This window comes from Manis pentadactyla, chromosome 1 (genome assembly GCF_030020395.1).
Source record: "Manis pentadactyla isolate mManPen7 chromosome 1, mManPen7.hap1, whole genome shotgun sequence".
Classification (NCBI taxonomy): Eukaryota; Metazoa; Chordata; class Mammalia; order Pholidota; family Manidae; genus Manis; species Manis pentadactyla.
This window is the reverse complement of record NC_080019.1, coordinates 122,994,900-123,014,678: the sequence shown is the minus strand read 5'-3', so window position 1 is coordinate 123,014,678 and position 19,779 is coordinate 122,994,900. Positions and strand designations below refer to the sequence as shown.

General features: G+C 40.1%; 2 protein-coding genes across 7 annotated transcripts in view; both read left to right on the top strand.

Moving 5' to 3' along the window:
* Nucleotides 1-4,202, top strand: part of ATP13A3 (ATPase 13A3) — an 84,472-nt gene extending 80,270 nt beyond the window's left edge. For 5 of the 6 annotated variants that reach the window (XM_036933181.2, XM_036933183.2, XM_036933184.2 and 2 more), the window contains one exon: nt 802-4,202. In XM_036933181.2, the coding sequence (XP_036789076.1) occupies nt 802-972 (171 nt within the window). In that variant the 3' untranslated portion in view covers nt 973-4,202. The remainder of the gene's footprint in view (nt 1-801) is intronic. The other variant, XR_005034158.2, reaches the window with a different exon arrangement.
* Nucleotides 4,203-7,545: 3,343 nt separating this feature from the next.
* On the top strand, nt 7,546-11,014 carry GP5 (glycoprotein V platelet). Its single transcript, XM_036875142.2, has 2 exons — nt 7,546-7,653; nt 8,648-11,014. The coding sequence occupies exon 2, from the start codon at nt 8,650-8,652 to the stop codon at nt 10,357-10,359; it is 1,710 nt and encodes a 569-aa protein (XP_036731037.2). The 5' UTR covers nt 7,546-7,653; nt 8,648-8,649; the 3' UTR covers nt 10,360-11,014.
* Nucleotides 11,015-19,779: the final 8,765 nt, after the last annotated feature.

Genomic DNA, 19,779 nt, shown 5'->3' with positions numbered 1-19,779 from the left:
CCTCTTCCTAGCAGTTGAGCACCAAGAGAAACCATCATTGTAAAATGCTTTTTTATAGTAATGAAAATGCGCTTTTAAAAAAAGTGATTGACATTAAATGTGATCTAATTCTAATTTTGATGTAACAATATTTTCATCGTTTTGAAAGGTGGTATAAACAGTAACAATGATATTTTTATGCTTCTTTCTTCCAAAAATGATGAGGTGGCTAAGTTGATAGGAGCAATAGTACCAAAAGATAGTTTGGGATAGAATATGAGGGTTTCCATATTAAATATTAAAAATGTTTTCTCTTTCTAGATAGTTTAAAGTTATTCTTAATACATTAGGTGTTGTGAGTTATAGAATCATAGAAACCAGGTAGGCAAGTTATTTTAAGAATATATCCATACACAAGAGGATAGGTACATAAAACTAAATGAAACAAATTACATTGATAACTAAAAAATCTAATCTTAAAAAATACTGTTCCTAAATAATTGAAAGCTGCCTTTTTTTTTACATGGATATTTTTTTCATCTGTCATGCTCAGAAGTCATTTCCTCTTTATTTTTCGGCATTATTGTACTATGTTTTAAGAAACTTGTTAAAAACAAGCTGTCCTTATTTTACTGTGCTGATGGACAGTGACTGCGATAAGGTGTGGGGGGGACTTGATAACAAGGGTGAATGTTGTAACCACAGTGTTGCTCATGTCAAACATTCATAAGATTGTATATCAATGATACCTTAGTTAAAACAAAACAAAAACAAGCTGTCCTTAATTTACTAGGGTATTCTTCTTTTCCCTTATTTTCTTAGGAGTCAGTGGATCAGTGGGGAAAATGCTGCTTGCCCTGGACCCTGGGCTGTAGAAAGAAGATACCAAAGGCAAAGTACATGTATCTGGCTCAGGAGCTCTTAGTTGATCCAGAATGGCCACCAAAACCTCAAACAACAACAGAAGCTAAAAGCATTAAGGAGAATGGATAATGTCAAGTGATCACTATAAAATAGCAATACATCAGTCTCAGTGGGATGGTAGTAGCAGTATTGAGGAGAATGGAATTTCAGGATTTTCTGATCCTCTGTGTCAGAATGGCACCATTTTAATTAATGTCCCTTCTGATATAAGTAGCTGATTTGAGATGTTTTTTTAAACAAAACAAGAAAAAGGTTGTCAAATTAATAATCAGTCTGTGAAGCCCAATATCTTTATTCCGTAACTAAATGTATGTACTTCCAGAATTTTCTTGATTGTTTTCCTCAGTGATAGATACTCTATACAGTGTGCAGAAGAAAGTTGGTATTTGGTAGGTGTTTAGACATTAGCTTTTGAGACTCAGTTTGCATCTTGAAACTTTCACAATCCCATTATTAGAAAAAGTGCTCATTTATATACAGTCCTAACTTTGTTGTTGATAAATAAAATAGGTGTTAATTAGCTTCCAGTGAAAATAGGAAGAAAGCCTGTTTTCATTTGATTCCAGTATTTCTTCCAAAGAATTCTGTATGTACATATACCAGTTCTCTTTGGTAGCTTAGATTTAGGTGTGAGTTTTATGGTGTTGCTTATAGAACAACTCAGGTAATTTTCATTTATGGTTTTATATTTTCTGTACAAACTGCCTGGGTTTTATTTTTCTTATCAGCAAGGTGCTTCACTGCCTTCTTCAGGTGTCCCTCAAAAGCTGTTAAGTGGACCGTGCGTTATGTCTGGTATCAGTAGTGTAATTTGCTTGAGTTAAATGTAGAAACTTTTTCACTAGGAAAAAAGGTTATTTCTTTTGGCTATTAATAGACGTAGCTCTGTCTTTTTAATATCTCTTCATACCTGTTTTTTCTCTCAGGTTTTATACCATTTTAAATATATTTTCTTCTGTTTTAATTACCTAGAGACATAGGAAAATTGTTTTTTTAATTTTTTTAATTTAGTTTTTGAGTTAGACTTGTATCTTCTGAAATTTTTAAGGTTTGATGTATGTCTCTCTTATCAATAATGAAGCTTGACAAATGAGTGATTTTGAAGGACTGCCATTTTTTCAAAGCAATATGAACTTGGTGACTTGTCATATGCCATTAGGCGGCGCCAGAGGTCAGAGCTTACCTATTTTGGATTGGATGCTTATGAACAAGCATATTTGGTTGTGGAAATTTCTGGGAGGAAAAAAAATAAAGAATAGACATTCATTGAGTCAAAAGAAATGTGGAAAATATTTTTCACCTTTCTGTTTTGCCTGGTTAATGTTTAAATTCTAAATGAAGTAACTTTAAAAATTCCTTTATAGGTAAGATCCAGCAGTTTGGCAAAGCCCACAGGTATGATAAACAAGGAAACTGATTTTGCTGTAAAATGGACCCTGAACTACTTCCTGTGTTCTTTCCTAAACATTAGCACGTTTGTGCTTTCCTCTTCTAACTGATCACTATTTTTCTGATATTACCAATTTATCAAATATTACCCAGAACTGTAGAACCAAATGGTTCTCATTTTATATTGCAGAGACCTGAATGATGTTTGGTAACTGCAGAAAAATGTATGTTACACTCAGGATCACTGTCACTACTATTGCCACTGATGATTCTTACTAAAATATAACTAAAGTTCTCTATTAAAGAGTATAATATGATATTAATACACATTAGATGATAAGGACAATTGTTCCATGAATGATTCAATGAAGCTATGCATATTAGACCTCTTGGCCTGTGAATTAGCACTGTTTTCTATAGTTCCTTACTCTTTTGGTCATTTTATGATTTCCACATTCATTTTCAACATGTAAAGTGTTATTCCTCAGTGGTTTCTCAGAATTGTAAATTTTATTCTTTGATTTAAATACTGAAACATACAATTAAAACAGTTGCTAAGTAGCAGCTTAAAAATCCATTATCATGTTGCATTTAACATACTTAAGAGCATGATCATAAAGAGCTATATATTTTTTACCCTCTCTTTTTTTTTAACATTTAGATTTTATAAGGGTTTTATATCTCATCTGTCCATTTTGTTTTCAAAGGAATGAGGTTTTTTAGGTAGGTGGACAAACATTTGTAGAAAGTTAGATTTGAACATAGGTGAGGTGGGTTGTTCGGGTTGTAAACGATGGGTTCTAGAATGTTATTTGAAGAATGTCTGTGACTCCAGGTGTGGGTCTTGCTCAGTGCCAGAGAGTCCTGTCTGTGTAGGTCACCATTATGTAGTAATTTTGATTCTGCATTTCACATTAAATTATTTGAGTGTAAACAGACCTAAATTTTAAAATCTGTATATATGTTATTTTAATGTATTAAGATTAATAAATATTGCTGATTTAAATTTTATTTATGCACATACTTAATGGATGGCGATGTCCGGTAAAGTAATTGTTAAATAATGATATGTAACTTTTTAACTTTTTAAATAAATAAGATTTTTAATGTGTGTCTCCCTCAGGGTTGTTTAAAGTTTTTTTTCTTCCCTCAAATATAAATAGTGGCGACTATATGTTTTGTATCTTCTAGCACCAACTGCTGTAGAGCAGTACTGCAAATAATGCTTGAATAAAAGTGGCTAAGCCAACAAAATAAATACTTTTTATATTAGTTTTATAATCTTTACATTTGAAAGCTTTCCAAATTGCACTTGCATTAAAACAAAACTGTTGCAATTTTTACTCTATTTATTTTGTTTCCCATGTTTATGAAAATACTGCTCAGTTTCAAAAGCATGGTAAATAATATATCAGTATTTATGTATTCTGTTCCCAGAACGGCTATAGATAAACAATATCAGGAAAAGAGCAAAATTCAAGCTTTAGAAAACATTCTAAGATTGTATGCATGCAATTTTGACATATCTGGAAATAGGTTTTTGTATATTTATGGTGGGAGGTGGTTGGGAACTTTTAACAAAATGTGGGATGTTAATTTTGTATAGTCTATGGGTGTTTACACATTTTTTAATGTAATAAAATTTGGTAATTATGTGCACATTAAATAAAATAGTTACTTCCTGTTATGATTTATGAATTATTTTCCAAGACTCTGGATTTTTTTTAAGTAACTTTATATCAGAAATGATACTGCATCTTTATATTTTTTTAATTGTATTGCTGCTCAAGAATGGTACCCTGATGTCAAAAAGGTATTCATTAATTGTACATTCAGCACTGTAAATAACCTTATGAAATCTTTTTTGATTGAAGCTAATCAAAATAAAAATTTAAAGGAATGAAATAACATTCTTTTTCTGTGTCTTTATATGTTTGTTTGCTTTTTAGATACAGAATACCTACCCCCTCTGGATTTATTTTACTGCTTAGTACTTCCCCATTTCCTTTTTTAAACTTTGGATTTTTGAAGGCAGTAAATACAACATTCTACATACCACACCACATCTGTGACCATCCCATAGAAACCCATCAGTCATATATAGTGTAGAGTCAAATGTTAAGTGTCAGGAGGTCTGAGGGAAATGGTGAAATATAAGGCTAGGGTCCTATCTGTTAATGATTGGGAAGAATAAACCAAAAGCTAATACCATGTAAGACTTGATAAGTTTGAGGTGAGGCACATCCATGAGTATAAAAAGAACACTCCAAGGAGAGCAAGAATCTCTGGAGCTAACCACTGGTCATAGAAATCCCAAAGAAGGCAGGATTCAGTTGGGTCTTTGGGCTTGAACAGGAGGTGTTCCCTGGCATCACGGGTTCTGTGGGAGGTACATGCTCTCTGCTGTGGGCTGTGTGGCAGGCTGTGGTGTGATGGTTGGATGGGGAAAGGCCTAGTCTGAACCCAAATTCTCATTCACTTTGGTTTGTATAGCTAATCATGTCCCCAGAGCCTGCTGCAGTGGCACAGTTCTGCATGTCTCCTTCCTCTTCCCCCTACGTCACCACCAGGTGCTTTAATCTAAGTGTAAATTGCAGGGAAGGACAGAGGGCGTTACAGGAGTTTGAATGAGACTGCCTCTGGTCAGGGCTGGGAGTTGTGATCACTCAAAGTGTAAACTCAGAGAGCCTGCTGTGCTCTGGCCTCCTGAGCCCTGACAGGAAGAAAAGCATATCTCATCCAAGCAGACACCTGGTTTTGAAGGCCGAACCCCATAGGCCAGGCTTCTGTGACTTCTGTACAGAAGCTGCCACTTTGGACAGCAGATTTCTGACCTACTGAATGGATCCAAAATCTGAAGGACTTGGAACATCAATTGTTCAAAATTCTTCTCCATAATCCCCCATTTGTTCAGTGGATGGGGATTGTTCCTCCACTGCCTGCAACTTCTATACCTAGCTTATCCTTGGGCAATTGGGATGTCCTGCTTTCTGCAATGAATAAAGCTTGGAGGTCATTCTGATTGGAGGTCTTACTGGCGAAATGGACTGAAGAAGTTTCACCAGAATCTGACTCAAAACTGTTACTCCAGTTTCACCACAGTACTTCTTCCCAGTCTCTATCACACTGGTTCCCTGGCATTTCATGACCTTTCACTTGGTATGCCTATGCAAGGCTGACTCACTGGGCCACCAGGGTAGCTGGATTTGCTTCCTTTGATCAGAGCTGAGAGCCTCCCTCACTACCTGGCAGGGGCAGGGGCTTTTCTTGTCGTTTAGGACTGCATTACTTAAAAGGTGATTTCAGTCAGTTCAGCATATATTGGGCTTCAACCGCATTTGGCTACATCCAAGGCTGATTGGATTTCATGCTTTTCTACACCTGCAAGTGTCACTGACTGGGGGACTTCTTTCCCATCTGGGATAAAACAATTCAAGAACCACTTCTGCCGTGCCACCCCACTCAGTAATTCCAGAGGTTAATATTTATTCTTTGACAATGTAAGCATGGACTTTCCCAGTACTTTTTTATACCTTTATTCATACCTTTCTTTCCCTTAATGCCATTTTCCCTTCCAAATCTCTCTTCTGCATTAAAATTTCTTAAAAGTGATACAAGCACACATTCAAACGTCACAAAAAAGTATATAAATATAAGGAAGTCTGCCTGTTCCCTGGTTTCTCCCTCCCAAAAGGTGAGTACTAAAGTTTCTCAGGTGTATCATTTCAGAAAAAAAGTATATATGTCCTCATATAAGTATGTTTTTAAAAATCCTACAGAGATGAGACATTTTATATGCTGTCCTGCCCTTGTTTTATCGTATTCAGTGTATCTTAGAAAGTTATGTCAGTACTTGCAGCTCAACTTCATTCTTTTTAAAGTGCAAGGCATCCATTTCATGGGTGTACCATAGAATTTAAATGACTATTCTCTGTTGATGGTCATTTAGATTTTCTTCTTTTTTTTATTATAGAAAATCCTGAAGTGTTTTTGTGAACATATCTTATGCATATCCATAGGGTGTATATTTTTCTGCAGTGGAACTGCTAGAGAATTTAGTATTTTAAATTCTGTTGATACTACTAAATTTTTCCTCCAAAACGTTTGCCCCAGTTTATATACCCATCAGTGCAGAATGAGAATGTCTCTCTCTTCACACTTCACAAAGCACTGGATATTTTCAGGCTTTAAACACTGAAAGTTTATTTCAGTATGGCATCGGTGCATGTATTATCAACTAGAGAGTCTAGAAACAGACCCACACATTTGTGAGATGTTAGTTTGCTATAGTGCTGACATAGCTCTGAGGGAAGAAGGATGACTAGTGGAAAAAAAACTGGATTCAACCCACATCTTGCACAAAAATCAATTCTAAATGACTAAAGATCTACAAATGAGAGACAAAAATTATAAAGCTAAGAAATAGAATATTTTTCTGACGTGGGAGAAGGATATATTTAAGACACACACACAAAAAAGAATTTTGTCTATATTAACACTTCTGTCCATCAAAGGACATCAGAAGGTGAAAGGGCAAATCAAACTAGTTGAAGACATTTGTAACACCTCTAATCGATAAAGGATTAGTATCCAGAATACATAAGGAATGCCTACAATTCAGTTTTTAAAAAGACATTTTGGATATAGGAAAATGGCAAAAGAACTATAATTTCTCAGATAAAGCACAAGTGACCCTTAAAAATATGAGGAGATACTCAAGTTCATCATTAAATGGGGAATTGAAATATAAAAGCCACACTAAGACAACTGTATGCGTGGCAAAAAATTTATAAAAATCAATTCCATGTATGGGCAGAGCTATGAAACACGAATGTATCATACATGAGTACAACTACTTTGGAAAGCAGTTTGACATGCCCAAGTTATGTTGAAATGTGAATACCCTTTAAGCCAGTAATGCCATTATTGAACATATCTGAGAATGTTTTTAGTCTTATAATATGCCCAAAGAGGGAGAGGAAAATGAGTAGAGAACTGTGGCATACCCAGAGGAAGTGTGGTCCATCTGGGGGTGTGGCTGCTGCAAGCATCCAGCTGTGCCACTAAACTTCTCTAGCATAACAGAGTCCTATTGTGCCATTTATGGAGAAACTTCTGTCCCTTCTGCTTTATTCATCTTTGACAGTAGGACTTAGGTTATATATGGTCTCTTTTTCAGCTTGAAGATGATCATTAAAAACCAGAATATACCCTCTGAGATAGCATCCTCTCTATGACTTTTATTCTGGTGAAGTCTTTATCCTCAGGATGCAGGCAAACCTTCCTCTTCCTTTTCAAAGTGCTGAATCACAGGCAAAGCTCTAAGACTTGCAGTTGCTTTGAGCTGCAGCACCATTTCAGGTAAGGCCAAATATTTTAAAAATTAGTATGGGCAACTGAAGGGACTGGTTAGTGTGGGTAAGAAATAAAATTTAGTACAAGAAATGATTTGTGTGAAATTACACTTGGGAAACATTGTTTTGGCAGATTAGTATTACTGTGGGTATTTCACAAATAATTCAATACCCTCGAGTATTAATTTTTAATTTGGCATCTTAGAAATGATAGCTTCTTATTTATGGCTCACTCAGAAATACTGCTCTCAAATTTGAACTCTGTGAATCCTGGTTAAGTTACTTAACCTTCCTGTACTTTAGTTGCTTCATCCTTTAATTGGTGGTAATGACAGTACCTACTTCATAGGGTTATTGGAAGGATTCAATGAATTAATTTACTCAAGCACTAAGAACAATGTGTGGCATAGAGTGATAGGTTTTATTACCTGCTTTTCTCAGTGTGGCTAGCTGAGGATATTCACTATTTTGGGGTGTTCATTGTTTCAGTACGTTAGTACTGTGGATATAAAATGATTGTGATAAAAGGAATCAGATGGTGGTTGCCTGTTATAACACACTTTGCTGTTCAGTTTCTGACTTAGTATATCCACCCCTGGGTAAGTTAGAATCAAGAACAGGGCAGTTTCGACAGTGGTGAGCACTGCTCTGTGATGTCTGGTGAGCTTGAACATGAAATGATTATTTTAATTAGTTCAATGTACAGATTCAAAAGTATGGACTTTTCTATAGCATGAAAATGCTCTAATGTCAATGCTTTAAGCTGAGAGTAGAAAATAAGGAAAACAAAAGAATGAGACCTTGTAGTGTAGAAGGAATTTCTTCACCTTCTAAGCAATTCTGAACTCCTAAGAAAAGAGGGATACTTAGTAGTATCTGGACAACATTCCAAGTCCACGATAATCGTGGCGAAGAGATCATGCCTTTGTAGCGTTCCGAGATTGAATATGAGCGTTTGTCCTTGCGTGTTGCCCGCAGACTTCCCTCTGTTGCCTTTTCAGACATGCTGAGGAGCACTCTGCTGTGCGCAGTGCTCGGGATCCTGAGGGCCCAGCCCTTCCCCTGTCCGCTGGCCTGCAAGTGTATCTTCCGGGACGCCGCGCAATGCTCTGGGGTCAACGTAGCGCGTATCGCCGTGCTCGGCCTTCCCACCAACCTCACGCATATCCTGCTCTTCCGAATGGGCCGCGGCGCCTTGCAGAATCACAGCTTCAGTGGCATGACGGTCCTGCAGCGCCTGATGCTGTCAGACAGCCACATTTCTGCTATTGCCCCCGGCACTTTCAATGACCTGGTAAAACTTAAAACCCTGAGGCTATCGCGCAACAAGATCACTCATCTTCCGGGCGCGCTATTGGACAAGATGGTGCTCCTCGAACAGTTGTTTTTGGACCGCAACGAACTAAAGGGCCTTGATCAAAACATGTTTCAGAAACTGGTTAACCTGCAGGAGCTCTTTTTGAATCAAAATCAACTCGCTTTCCTTCCTTCTAGCCTCTTCACAAATCTGGGGAACCTGAAATTGTTGGATTTATCGGAAAACAATCTGACCCACCTGCCCAAGGGATTGCTTGGGGCACAGGCTAAGCTTGAGAAACTTCTGCTCCACTCGAACCAGCTCATTTCTCTGGATTCGGGGCTGTTGAGTAACCTGTGCGCCCTGCTGGAGCTGCGGCTCGACGGAAATCACATCCGTTCCATTGCACCTGGTTCCTTTGATCAGCTCCGAAGCCTGAGTTTTTTGACTCTTTCCAGCAACCATATTGAGTTTCTGCCCTCGGCACTCTTTCTTCATTCGCGCAACTTGACTTTCCTGACCTTGTTCGAGAACCCGCTGGAAGAGCTCCCGGAGGTGCTCTTCGGAGAGATGGCCGGCCTGCAGGAGCTGTGGCTGAACCACACCCGGCTACGCTCCCTGCGGGCCGCCGCCTTCCGTAACCTGAGCCGCCTGAAGGCGTTCGGGGTGACTCTGAGCCCGCGTCTGAGCGCGCTCCCAGAGGACGCCTTCCGGGGCCTGGGCCAGCTCCAGGTGCTCGCCCTGCACTCCAACAGCCTGGCCTCTCTCCCCGACGGCTTGCTGCATGGCCTCGGCAGCTTGCGCCGAGTGTCGCTGAGCCACAACCGGCTGCGGGCCCTGCCCCGCTCTCTCTTCCGCAACCTCAGCAGCCTGGAGGAAGTCCACCTGGACCACAACCAACTGGAGACCCTGTCTGGCGACGTGTTTGAGGCTCTGCCCCGGCTGGTGGAGCTCCTGCTGGGGCACAACCCCTGGCGCTGCGACTGTGGCTTGTGGCCATTCCTGGCGTGGCTGCTGCAGCACCCGGGCCTAGTGGGTCGATCTGAGCCCCCGCGGTGCCGCGGCCCAGGGCAGCGCGCCAACCTGCCGCTCTGGACCCTGCCGGCCGGCGACCCGGGGTGTCAGAGCACCCTGGGCCCGCCTCTCTACCCTACCGCGGACAGCTCCTTCGAAGTCCCCACCCAGTCTGCACTGCCCGCGGCCTCTGTCCACCCTGCCTTGGTGTCTAACAGCTTAAAACCGGGGGCCTGGGCCCAGCTGGTGGCCAAGGACAAACGTCAAGACCATAGCCTGTTCTGGGGACTTTATTATCTGCTTTTAGCCGGTCAGGCCATAATAACGGCGGTCATTGTGTTCACCATGATTCAACTCGGCAAGCTCTTTCGAAAATTAATCAGTGAAAGAACTCTTGGTTAAGTCCATAGGAAAGTCTTCCAATTAATTAAAATGTGACCAGAGTATTGCCAGCTGTCCTCCTCTCCCTTCTCTCGCCTCCTCCTCTCCCTCTCCATCCCACCCTCCCTCACCCTCTCCCTCTCCCGGTCAAACCCACTTCCCTGTTTCCAAGGCCCTGGGCCTGTCTCCGCACAGAGTAGGTGTCTGTCTGGTGAATGTGAAATGAATGAATAAAATGAGCACATGTGATCCAGGTGATGGTGGTTTTTCCTAGGGAAAGCATGGATTGTTCTCGTTATCTACTTCTCTTTGAAAGGCAGAGCTCTTCCAGTTCTTTCCCTTGTCCTATTTTGTTTTTCTCATTTTACTTACCTCTGCCCTCTGGGTTCTTTGGGAGAGCGTTGTATTCCATTCATTCAGGGCATATTTTCATAGAAGGCCTACCCCGTGATAGGCAGGCAGATCCAGGACACACTGCCTGCCCTCCAGGAGCTCAGCGCCCATTACAGCAGTGGTTGCTGCTGAGCGCCCAGGAGCAGGAGGAGGGGTGCTCAGAGAGTTAGCAGAACCCAGATTTGAGGGAGGAGTGGGACTCCCCAGGAAGGCTAACTGCAGGGCTCAGGAGGGATGGCTGGCTGATGGTGAGAGTCCCCTGGGCGCTCCTGTGGAGAGTTGCTCTACATGGTCCTGCTCTCGTAAGTTTCTACTTGCATCCTATGTGGGCCAAGTATGTCATTTTGACACTGAGTTGGTTTTCATTTCCTGCAACTAAATGCTACCTCATTTCACAAGTATTTATGGAGTACCTAGCATATGACAGGTGTTCATGAATGTAATGATTAGCTTGGTTTCTAGTTTATTATGCTCAGATCACATTCTCATTTATTCTTCCAATTGAAAGCAGTAAAAACCTTGTTGCTTTAATTGGATGTCTGTGCTTGTGAGAAACAGTAGTTAAAACATGGGCTGGAGAGTTGACAGCCATGGGTTCAAATCTGAGCTCCACCATTTACTAACTGCATGGGACTTGGGGCAAGACACCTAAATTCTCTAAGCCTTGGTTTTCTTGTCCCTGGAAAGGGATATATAGTACCTCCCTTACAGAGTTGTGAGATTTAAAGGCAATAAAGTGTATGATGACTGAGACTAGTGCCTTGCATACAGGCAAGGCTCAATAAATGTTAGCTCTTGTTATTAAAGGGCAAGCAGTTATTTCTGCTGTCATGATCTCTAAGAAAGAGCTTCAAGTTGCTTTTTGTGTGTGTGTGTACGTAAAGGTGAGAGCAAACCTTCTCATACAGGAGATTACATTCGAATCAGTTTGTCACCCATAGTCAGTCTCAGCCTCCGAACAACACCAATTGGAGATGGAGCAGGCAGAGCTGGGTTCTTGGCATTTGTAGGTGCACTTCTCTTTCAAGGCCAAGTTCAAATGTCTGCTTCTGGTAAAAGCCCTCCCTGACTGTCCAGAGAGGCTCCAGTGTTCCCTGCTGTGAGCTTCCTGCAGGCTCTCCGGCATGGTGCACCCTCCCCACCCCTGTCTGGTCCTGCTCACTCTCCACTCTAGGGTGTGTATTTTTATGTGCCTTCTTCACTGTCAGCAGCTTGGCCTGGCCTGGTCTTATTTTTCCACTGCTCTAAATTTTGAAACTACCTACAGCATAAAACACAAGCTTTTTTGACAGACTGTAGTGAGCTACCTAGCTCTCTAAACCTCCGTTTCCTCACCTGTAGAGTGAAGAAACTAGTCTACCATTGCAACGATGAAATGAGATAATCCAGGCCAAATAGGTCAGTGGCTGGTGACTATGGGGCCCAATAGAAGTTGGCTATTGTTATGATTAATGCTTTCAAAGCATGCTGTGTTCTACTATGTCTCAATGCCTTTGCCTATGTTCATTAATTAAGCAAGTATTTGGTGAGTTCCTCCGTTCCAGGCACTCTTATATGTGGAGGGGTAGAGCATGGGATAAAATAGGTACATGCTTCCATGCAGTCTACGTTTTGGTGTCCCCTCCAAATAAAACATCTCCCCCAAGCTTTTAGCTATCATTTTCAAACATTCAGAAAAGTATGGAGAACAATTTTGGATATCTCAACCAGCTTCATGAAAAGTTTCAGTTTGTTTCAAATTTTTTTAACAGAATAAACTTTGATAAAGTTGAAGTCTCCTGTATATAGCTCTTCCCTGTTCTCATTCCTTTCCTCTCCTCGGAGGTTATCTACTTAATAAATCTGGTGATTTATATCCCTATGTATGTTTTTTATACTCTTATTACATGTGTCTTTATATCTGAACAAGCTTAAGTAATGCTTTGCCTGTTTTTAAATTTTATATGAATGATGCTACTTTGCATATAGCATTCTTCAATTTTTTTTTCCTGGGTTAACATGTTTTTGAGATTTATCCATATGAAGCACTTGATTTTAATGCACCCATATTAATAGCTGCATAATATTCTATTGAATAAATATACCACAATTAATATATTCTCTCATCGATGGATATGTTTTCCCAGTGTTTTTTCTTTTTTCTTCTAATTCCTCATTATTCACATCCTCCCCAACTCTTGGTAGTGTCAGAATCTTTAATTTTGTCAATCTGATAGGTATGAAGTGGTATCTCATTGCTGTTTTATCTTGTATTTCCCAGATAACTAATGTCTTTAAATTTATTTTAAATGTGTATTGAACATTTGGATTTCTTCTGAGAGTTTTCTGTACATATACACTGACCAATTTATAATGGAACATTAAAAAAATATTCTATTTTTCTTATTAGTTTGTAGGAATTCTTTATAGATCCTAGATACTAATCCTTGTAAATTATGTGCTTTGAACTTGCCTTTTTCAGTTCTGGCTCCTAATTTCACTTTATTTTTGGTCTCTTTTGTGAAACAGAAGCTTTATTTTTAATCTAGTTAAACTGAGCAGTATAAGTTTATGGTTTGTGCTTTAAAAAAATCTTACTTAAGAATTTCTTCTTAAGTCATAAAAGTAGTCATCTAAGTTTTCCTCTAAAGTTGTGAAATTCTGTTTTTCACAATTAGGTCTTTAATCCACATAGGATTAATTTTTGTATATGGTGTGATGTAGGGAGCATACCTGTATTTTTCCAAATATCCATCCTCTTGTCCCAGACCATAAATCACATAGTCCATTCTTTCTGCACTGATTTGAAAAGCTATTTCTGTCATTATCAAGTTCCATGTATATATAGGTTGGTATCTGGGTTCTGTGGCCTAAACCATTGGCCTAGTTATCTATCCTACTCACTGTCTTCATTATTGTAGCTCTAATAATTCTTGATAAGGGGTCCCCACTCCACCTTGTTCTTCAGAAAAGTCTCATCTACCCTGGGCCTTTGCAATTCTCCATACATTTTAAGGTCAGCATGTCAAGCTCCACTGAGAAAGCCTTTGGGAATTCTGATAGGAACTGCAGCCAATCTGTAAACTGCTTAGGGGGAGACTCCAGTCTTCACAGAACCTAGTACACTTGTTTGTAAACAGGGTTCATCTTCCCATGTATTTAGGTCTTCTCTAACCTTTCAATGAGGTTTCAGACTTTTTTTCATAAAAATCTTGCACAGATTTTGCTGGATTTGTCCCTCGGTATACTCCCTGTTTTTTGAATTACTGTTGCTATTGTAGATATTACCTCTTAAAAAAATTACATTTGCAAATTGCTTATTACCAGTATATAGAAATGAAATTTATTTTCACACAATTAGTATATCCAAAGATAATTCTAATAATTTTCTTATTATTAAACTTCATACCTTTTATTTATTTGTATTTCTATTTAAAAAATCTTTTCTGCACCAGCTACAACTTTCAATACAGTGTTTAATAGAAAAGATGACAGAGAGCATGCTTAAATGAGTCCTGATTACAAATGGAGTGTCTCTAATAGTTCATCAATAAATATGACATTTCTAGCTTTAGTTTGTTAAGTACTTTTGAAATTGTGAGTAAATGTTAAATTTCATAAAAAATTTTTATGTCTGGTAAGATGGTCTTATAGCTCTTCCTCTTTAGTGTGTTAAGTGGTAAATAAGATATACAGATTTTGAAATATAAATTCATTCTTGCATTCCTGAAGTAAACCAAGCCTGGTCATGCATTTTAAAAATACCTTTCTAGATTCAGTTTGCTAATGATAATGTTATTATCTGTTCATTAGTGAGACTCTTGTAAATTAAAAAAAAAATACCTTTGGCTGATTCTAACTGTATAATCCAAATTCTATAGCCTCAAAGTGGGTGGGGACGTTTGTAAAAAATAGGATTATTTTTTCCCCTGCATATATTGTAGAACTCCTCTATAGTTTTATTGTGTGTGCTGCATAACAAGTGCCTCAAATCTTAGTGGCTTAATACAACAAAATTTATTATCTTATTCTGAGGGTCAGAAATTTGAGACTAGCTGAACTGTGTGGTTCTGGCTCAAGATCTCTCCTAGGTTATTGAAATGCTGGTGGAACTGTGGTCATCTTGACAGGGGTTGCAGGATCTCTTCTCACATGGTTGCTGCCAATTCTTTGCTGGCTGATGTCAGGAGTCCTCAGATCTTTGCCATGCGGCCCCCCTCCTAGGGCTGCTTGAGGGTCTTCATGACATGGCAGCTGGCATCCCCCAGAGCTAGTGATTCAAGAGAGATATCAGAGCAAGAGTCATACTGTCTAATTTTAGAGTTTAGCCTCGGAAGTCAGGTTTCATCATTTCCATGGTATCTCCTGGTTTATGCAGGTCAGCCCCATTTACGATGGGAGGACATGACACCAGAGTGTGAATACCAGGAGGAGGGGGCACAGCTTGGTGGCGGGTTTGGTGGGAGTGCATTTTGGAGCCTGGCTGCCACAGTATGTGAAAGTGTGGGTGGTTTATTTTTAATTACTGATCTTTATTGATCTATTCAATTTTCTATTTCTTCACTTTTATCAAATTACACATATTTTAGGAAACTGTTCATTTTGTCTCTAAGTTTTCAAATTTCTTAACCTATCATTTTTCATAATATTTTAATTTCTATTTTGCTTTTAAAATCTCTGCTGTGTCTGTGGTCATCCCTTTTTTTCCATTCTTACTGTTGTTTACATCCCTCTTCCTTTTTCTTTTGATTAATCTTGCAGTATTTTTTCCTATTTTATTAGCTTTTCCTAAGAACAAACTTCGGGCTTTTTTATACCCCTGTCTATCGTATCATTGTTTTCTATTTCATTTACAGTCAGCTTTTACTTTTATTATTTCCTTCCTCTATTTCCTCAAGTCTATTTAGTTGTTTTTTCCTCTTGACTTTGTAGGTTAATACTTAGCCCATTAATTTTTATTCTTTGTTCTTTTTCAGGATATTAATTTCCTCTAAGCACGTCTTTGCAGCAATTCTTGTTTGAAGCTGTGGTGTTGTTGTTAATATTATTCTCTCTTATTTTTCAGTTCTGTTTCTTCCCATTTCCATTATGATTTTTTCTTTGAACTGAAGGATGCTTTTTTTCCATTTTTTTTTTACCTTTCAGTTACTGATTTCTAACTCAGTTGTCATCTGTATGATCCCAATTCTTTGAACATCTTTGAGATTTGTTTTATGGCCTACGACACAGTCAACTTTTGTAAATGTTCTCTATGGTACTTGGCAAATGTTGAAAAAAATTTATTTTAAATTGGGTCCAGGATATTATATAGCCATTAAATAAACCTTGTTAATTGTGCTGTTCAAGGCTTCCATAAACTTACTAAGTTTTAGCTTTTGCTTGATTAATTACAGAAACAAGTTTCATTGTGAATTTGTTACATTCCTATTATAAGTCTACCAACTTTTATATATATATATGTGATTTTTATATATTACACATATAAATCATATAATTTTAAATTTCTGTGATGCCTAGTGTTTAATTGCTCTTTTTATAGCCTCTTATTCTTATTTTATGTATACAGTCTCTTTTGGATTTTTCTTCGGATACTAGCATTTACAATTCTGTAGTTTTTAAAGTTCCTTTTTACTTTCTGAACTGTGCCTGTCTTTTCTGGGATTTTATTATTGTTGTTTGTTACTTGTTCCTGTTGATTCCTTGGTTGTTGGTTCATATTTTACAAGTGAGGCAGTAAAAGCAACCAACTTTGAGAACGTTGTGCACATGGGCAAGAGTTGCTAACTGGCAAGCTTCATGTTAGGGTTGTGGGGTAGGAACCTGAGCATTATACTGGGAACCTCTACAGGCCAGAATGTTTGTGCAGGGTTGTTTTCTCTAGGACCTTATAATTTCTTTAAACAACTTTTTTTGTTTATTTGTTTTCCTAGGATGGAAGCAAAAGCAACTTTTCCACATACTAGCTCTCAAATAACTCCTTGGTTTACTTCCACATCTTATCTCAGCTGTCCTGCATTGTACCTGGTATAATCAATTTTCAAGCCTCTCTGGGGCTTTGTTAGGAGAACGGATCTCTCTGCTTGCTCTGGCTGTGGCTTCCTCCTTCTCACCTACCTTCAAATATTCTGTCCCATAAACTTGGTGAAATATCCAGTCCTTTGATAATCTTCTGCCATTCCCCATGATGTTGTGGGTTTACACCATTTCAATTCCTTTACTACCATCTAAGTGGAATCCAAGAATAGAGAGAGGAGACAACTAGGTATATAGTCAATTTGTATATTTAACTCTTAAGTCTATCCATGTCTCTTCTCCAAGTTCCCCGTTTTGGCAGTATCTGTGGCTTTGTGTGGGAAAACTGGGTCTTCTTGTCCTGGTCCTGGGTTCCTTCTGTACTTTGGGCCTCCCCCGCTACCACTGTGTGTTGTAATTGGCTTCTCTTTCTGAAACCACTGCAGGCTGGGCTGTGAATCTCTGGTGACATGGGGACTGATCAAGTCTGTTTTGGGAGAAGTCAGTCTGGGCTTCCCAGCTTTTAAAAATCACCATTACAACCAGGGTGTGCCGATGGTAGGGAGACTCCAGGAGTCACTGCCCATTAGCTGCACACACCCTCATTAGGCATCTGGAATGTTACAAGATGATTTCATCAACATTGTAAAGAGACAAGCATTAATTGAGTGCAGTGGCTGATCCTGAGTACCAGAGCCTGAGATGCCCAGGGGGCAAAAAACAAGGAGCAGCTCTGCCCAGTGACACCCTTCCTCCGCCCGCTTCTACCTCTCTGCAGGTGCTTCCAGGTGCTCCCTGGATTTTATTACCCCGGCACAGATACTGGTATTTCCAAATCCAGTCCTTTGGAGGGTTTTGTGTTCCAGCTGCTCCCATATTCAACCAATCTTTATTAAACAGCTAATACATGTGTGGTACCATGAAATCAATGTTCCTAGCCCTCCAACTGACCTGGGAGGTAGGTATTATTATCTCACTTTACTGATAAGAAAACTGAGGTCCACAGGGGGCCAGTAACTTAAAGTTAGGATGGGCAGAGCTGTCATGTGAGCACAAGTCTCCTGGCTTCTAGCCTAGAGCTTATCCAAGATTCTCCCCACCCCCTCCACTGCGTCTCCTGGTGTGAATGGGGTCAGCTGCCCAATCCTGCTCATCAGGGATGCAAGCACCTACTCACGTTCCTGGCTGTAGACATCCTGGCCTAAGAGTTCTACTACACCAAGCCTAGTGGGAGTTCCCTGAGAACTGAGCACTATTTGTAAGGGCCTTGGCTGGTAAGAAGGAGAAAAGAAGAGAGAATGGAGAGAGAGGAGTATGAATGACAAAGGGCTAGGGAAAGAGGTAGTTGAGGTGGGGAGGAAAAGAGAGAAAAGAGGCAGAAATCGAAGTGCAGGCCATTGCTGAGAGTTGCTGCAGTTCTGCCCTGGCCCAGCAGGAGCCGACCAGAGCCACCTGAGGTGTCCTTGTGTGCTGGGAACTGCGGGGGGCTGGTCTGAGATGTGGGGCTCAGCTCTGCCACTGACCCAGTTTCCCCATCCTCATAGTGGTGTTACAAGAGTCAAAAAAGATAATGGATACAAAAATGCATTGTATAATGAAGCATTGAAGGGTCCTCTTGTTGTTGGCACACCATGAGGGTTGGGTGGTATCTGTTCAGGGGCCTGCACACCCCAGAGCGAAACTGACAACAGTGCCGCCTAGCACCCAGGAGACCCAGGAATGAAGGACATCCACAGAGGAGGCAGCGGATAACAGGGCTGCAGGCATCTGCTCGGCCAGGCTCTCCTGCGGCGGTGTCCTCCCTCCACGGGCCCCACAGCTCAGGGCTCCATTCTCTCCTCTGGAGCGCCACGGCAGGGACTACCAGACTAAGGCCTGCCAGATCCCCAGCTGCCCTGGGCAGAAGGCAGAGAGTTGGGCCTCCTCCCTGGCTCCAACCCTTGCTAATTTATGTTCACAATGACATCAAAAAAGAAACAGGAAACGTCAGCATTTTTGAATTTATGCCCCTTCAAGCTCAAGTTCAAATCCAGCTTCAATTCAAATTCTTTTCAGTTGCTATATATGAAAAGAGTAGGGAAGATGACATCAGTGAAGTTCTATAGGCCGTCCAACTTTGCAAGCAGTAATGGTCTAATAAGTTACCAGCCTCATGACCTCCCCAGGACATTTGGGTGGAACATCATCTCTCCAAGGCTGAGCCTCAAGGAACCTGCTGGATGTGTCAGCCCCCTGGGTACCCTGACCATCCCACTGCCCAGTACCCCTTTCTAGTCTAACTACAGTAACTCCTGGACACTGTGCGATCCATTAACATTTCCAATAATAATGAAAACAGCGGCATTCAATTTAAGGAGGATGCTTCTCTGTTCAGAGTTGTCAATAGGAATTAATGAGCTGCTTTGAAAGGTAGTGAGCCTCTCAACTATAGAAACGATCAGGTAAAAACTAGCTTTTTCTGCTGGAGAAAACTTAAGCAAAGAAAAGCAAACCAAAAAAAAAAAAAAAAGACAAAAACTAGCCAATATTTTCTTGTCTCCATGCCTTGTGCAAGTACATTCTTCCTGTCAATTTCCCTTCCCTTATATGCCAGGGAGGTCCTGCATAAAACTCTGCAAAGCCTTAAGGGATCCATTCAAATATGGTGCCTCATTCCCCAGGCAGACTTCTTTTTTTCCTTGGGTAGGAAGAATAATGGCTGTCAAAGATGTCAATGTTCTGATCCTCAGAACTATGGATATATTTTACCTTATGTGGCAAAAGGGACTTTGTAGAAGTGATTAGGTGAAGGACCTGGAGATGGGAGGAGTATCCTGAATTATCCAGGTGAGCCCAGTGCCATCACAATGGTCCTCCTGAGTGAAAGATGGAGACAGAAGGTTACAGAGAGATTTGAAGATGCAACAGGGCTACTGGCTTTGATGGTGGAGTAAGGGAGCCATGAGCCAGGGGATGCAGGCCACCTCTGGAAGCTGGAGAAAGGGATCCTCTCCTAGAGCCTCCAGAGGGACCCCAGCCCTGCTGACACCTTGAGTTTAGCTCAGTGAGACCCAGCTG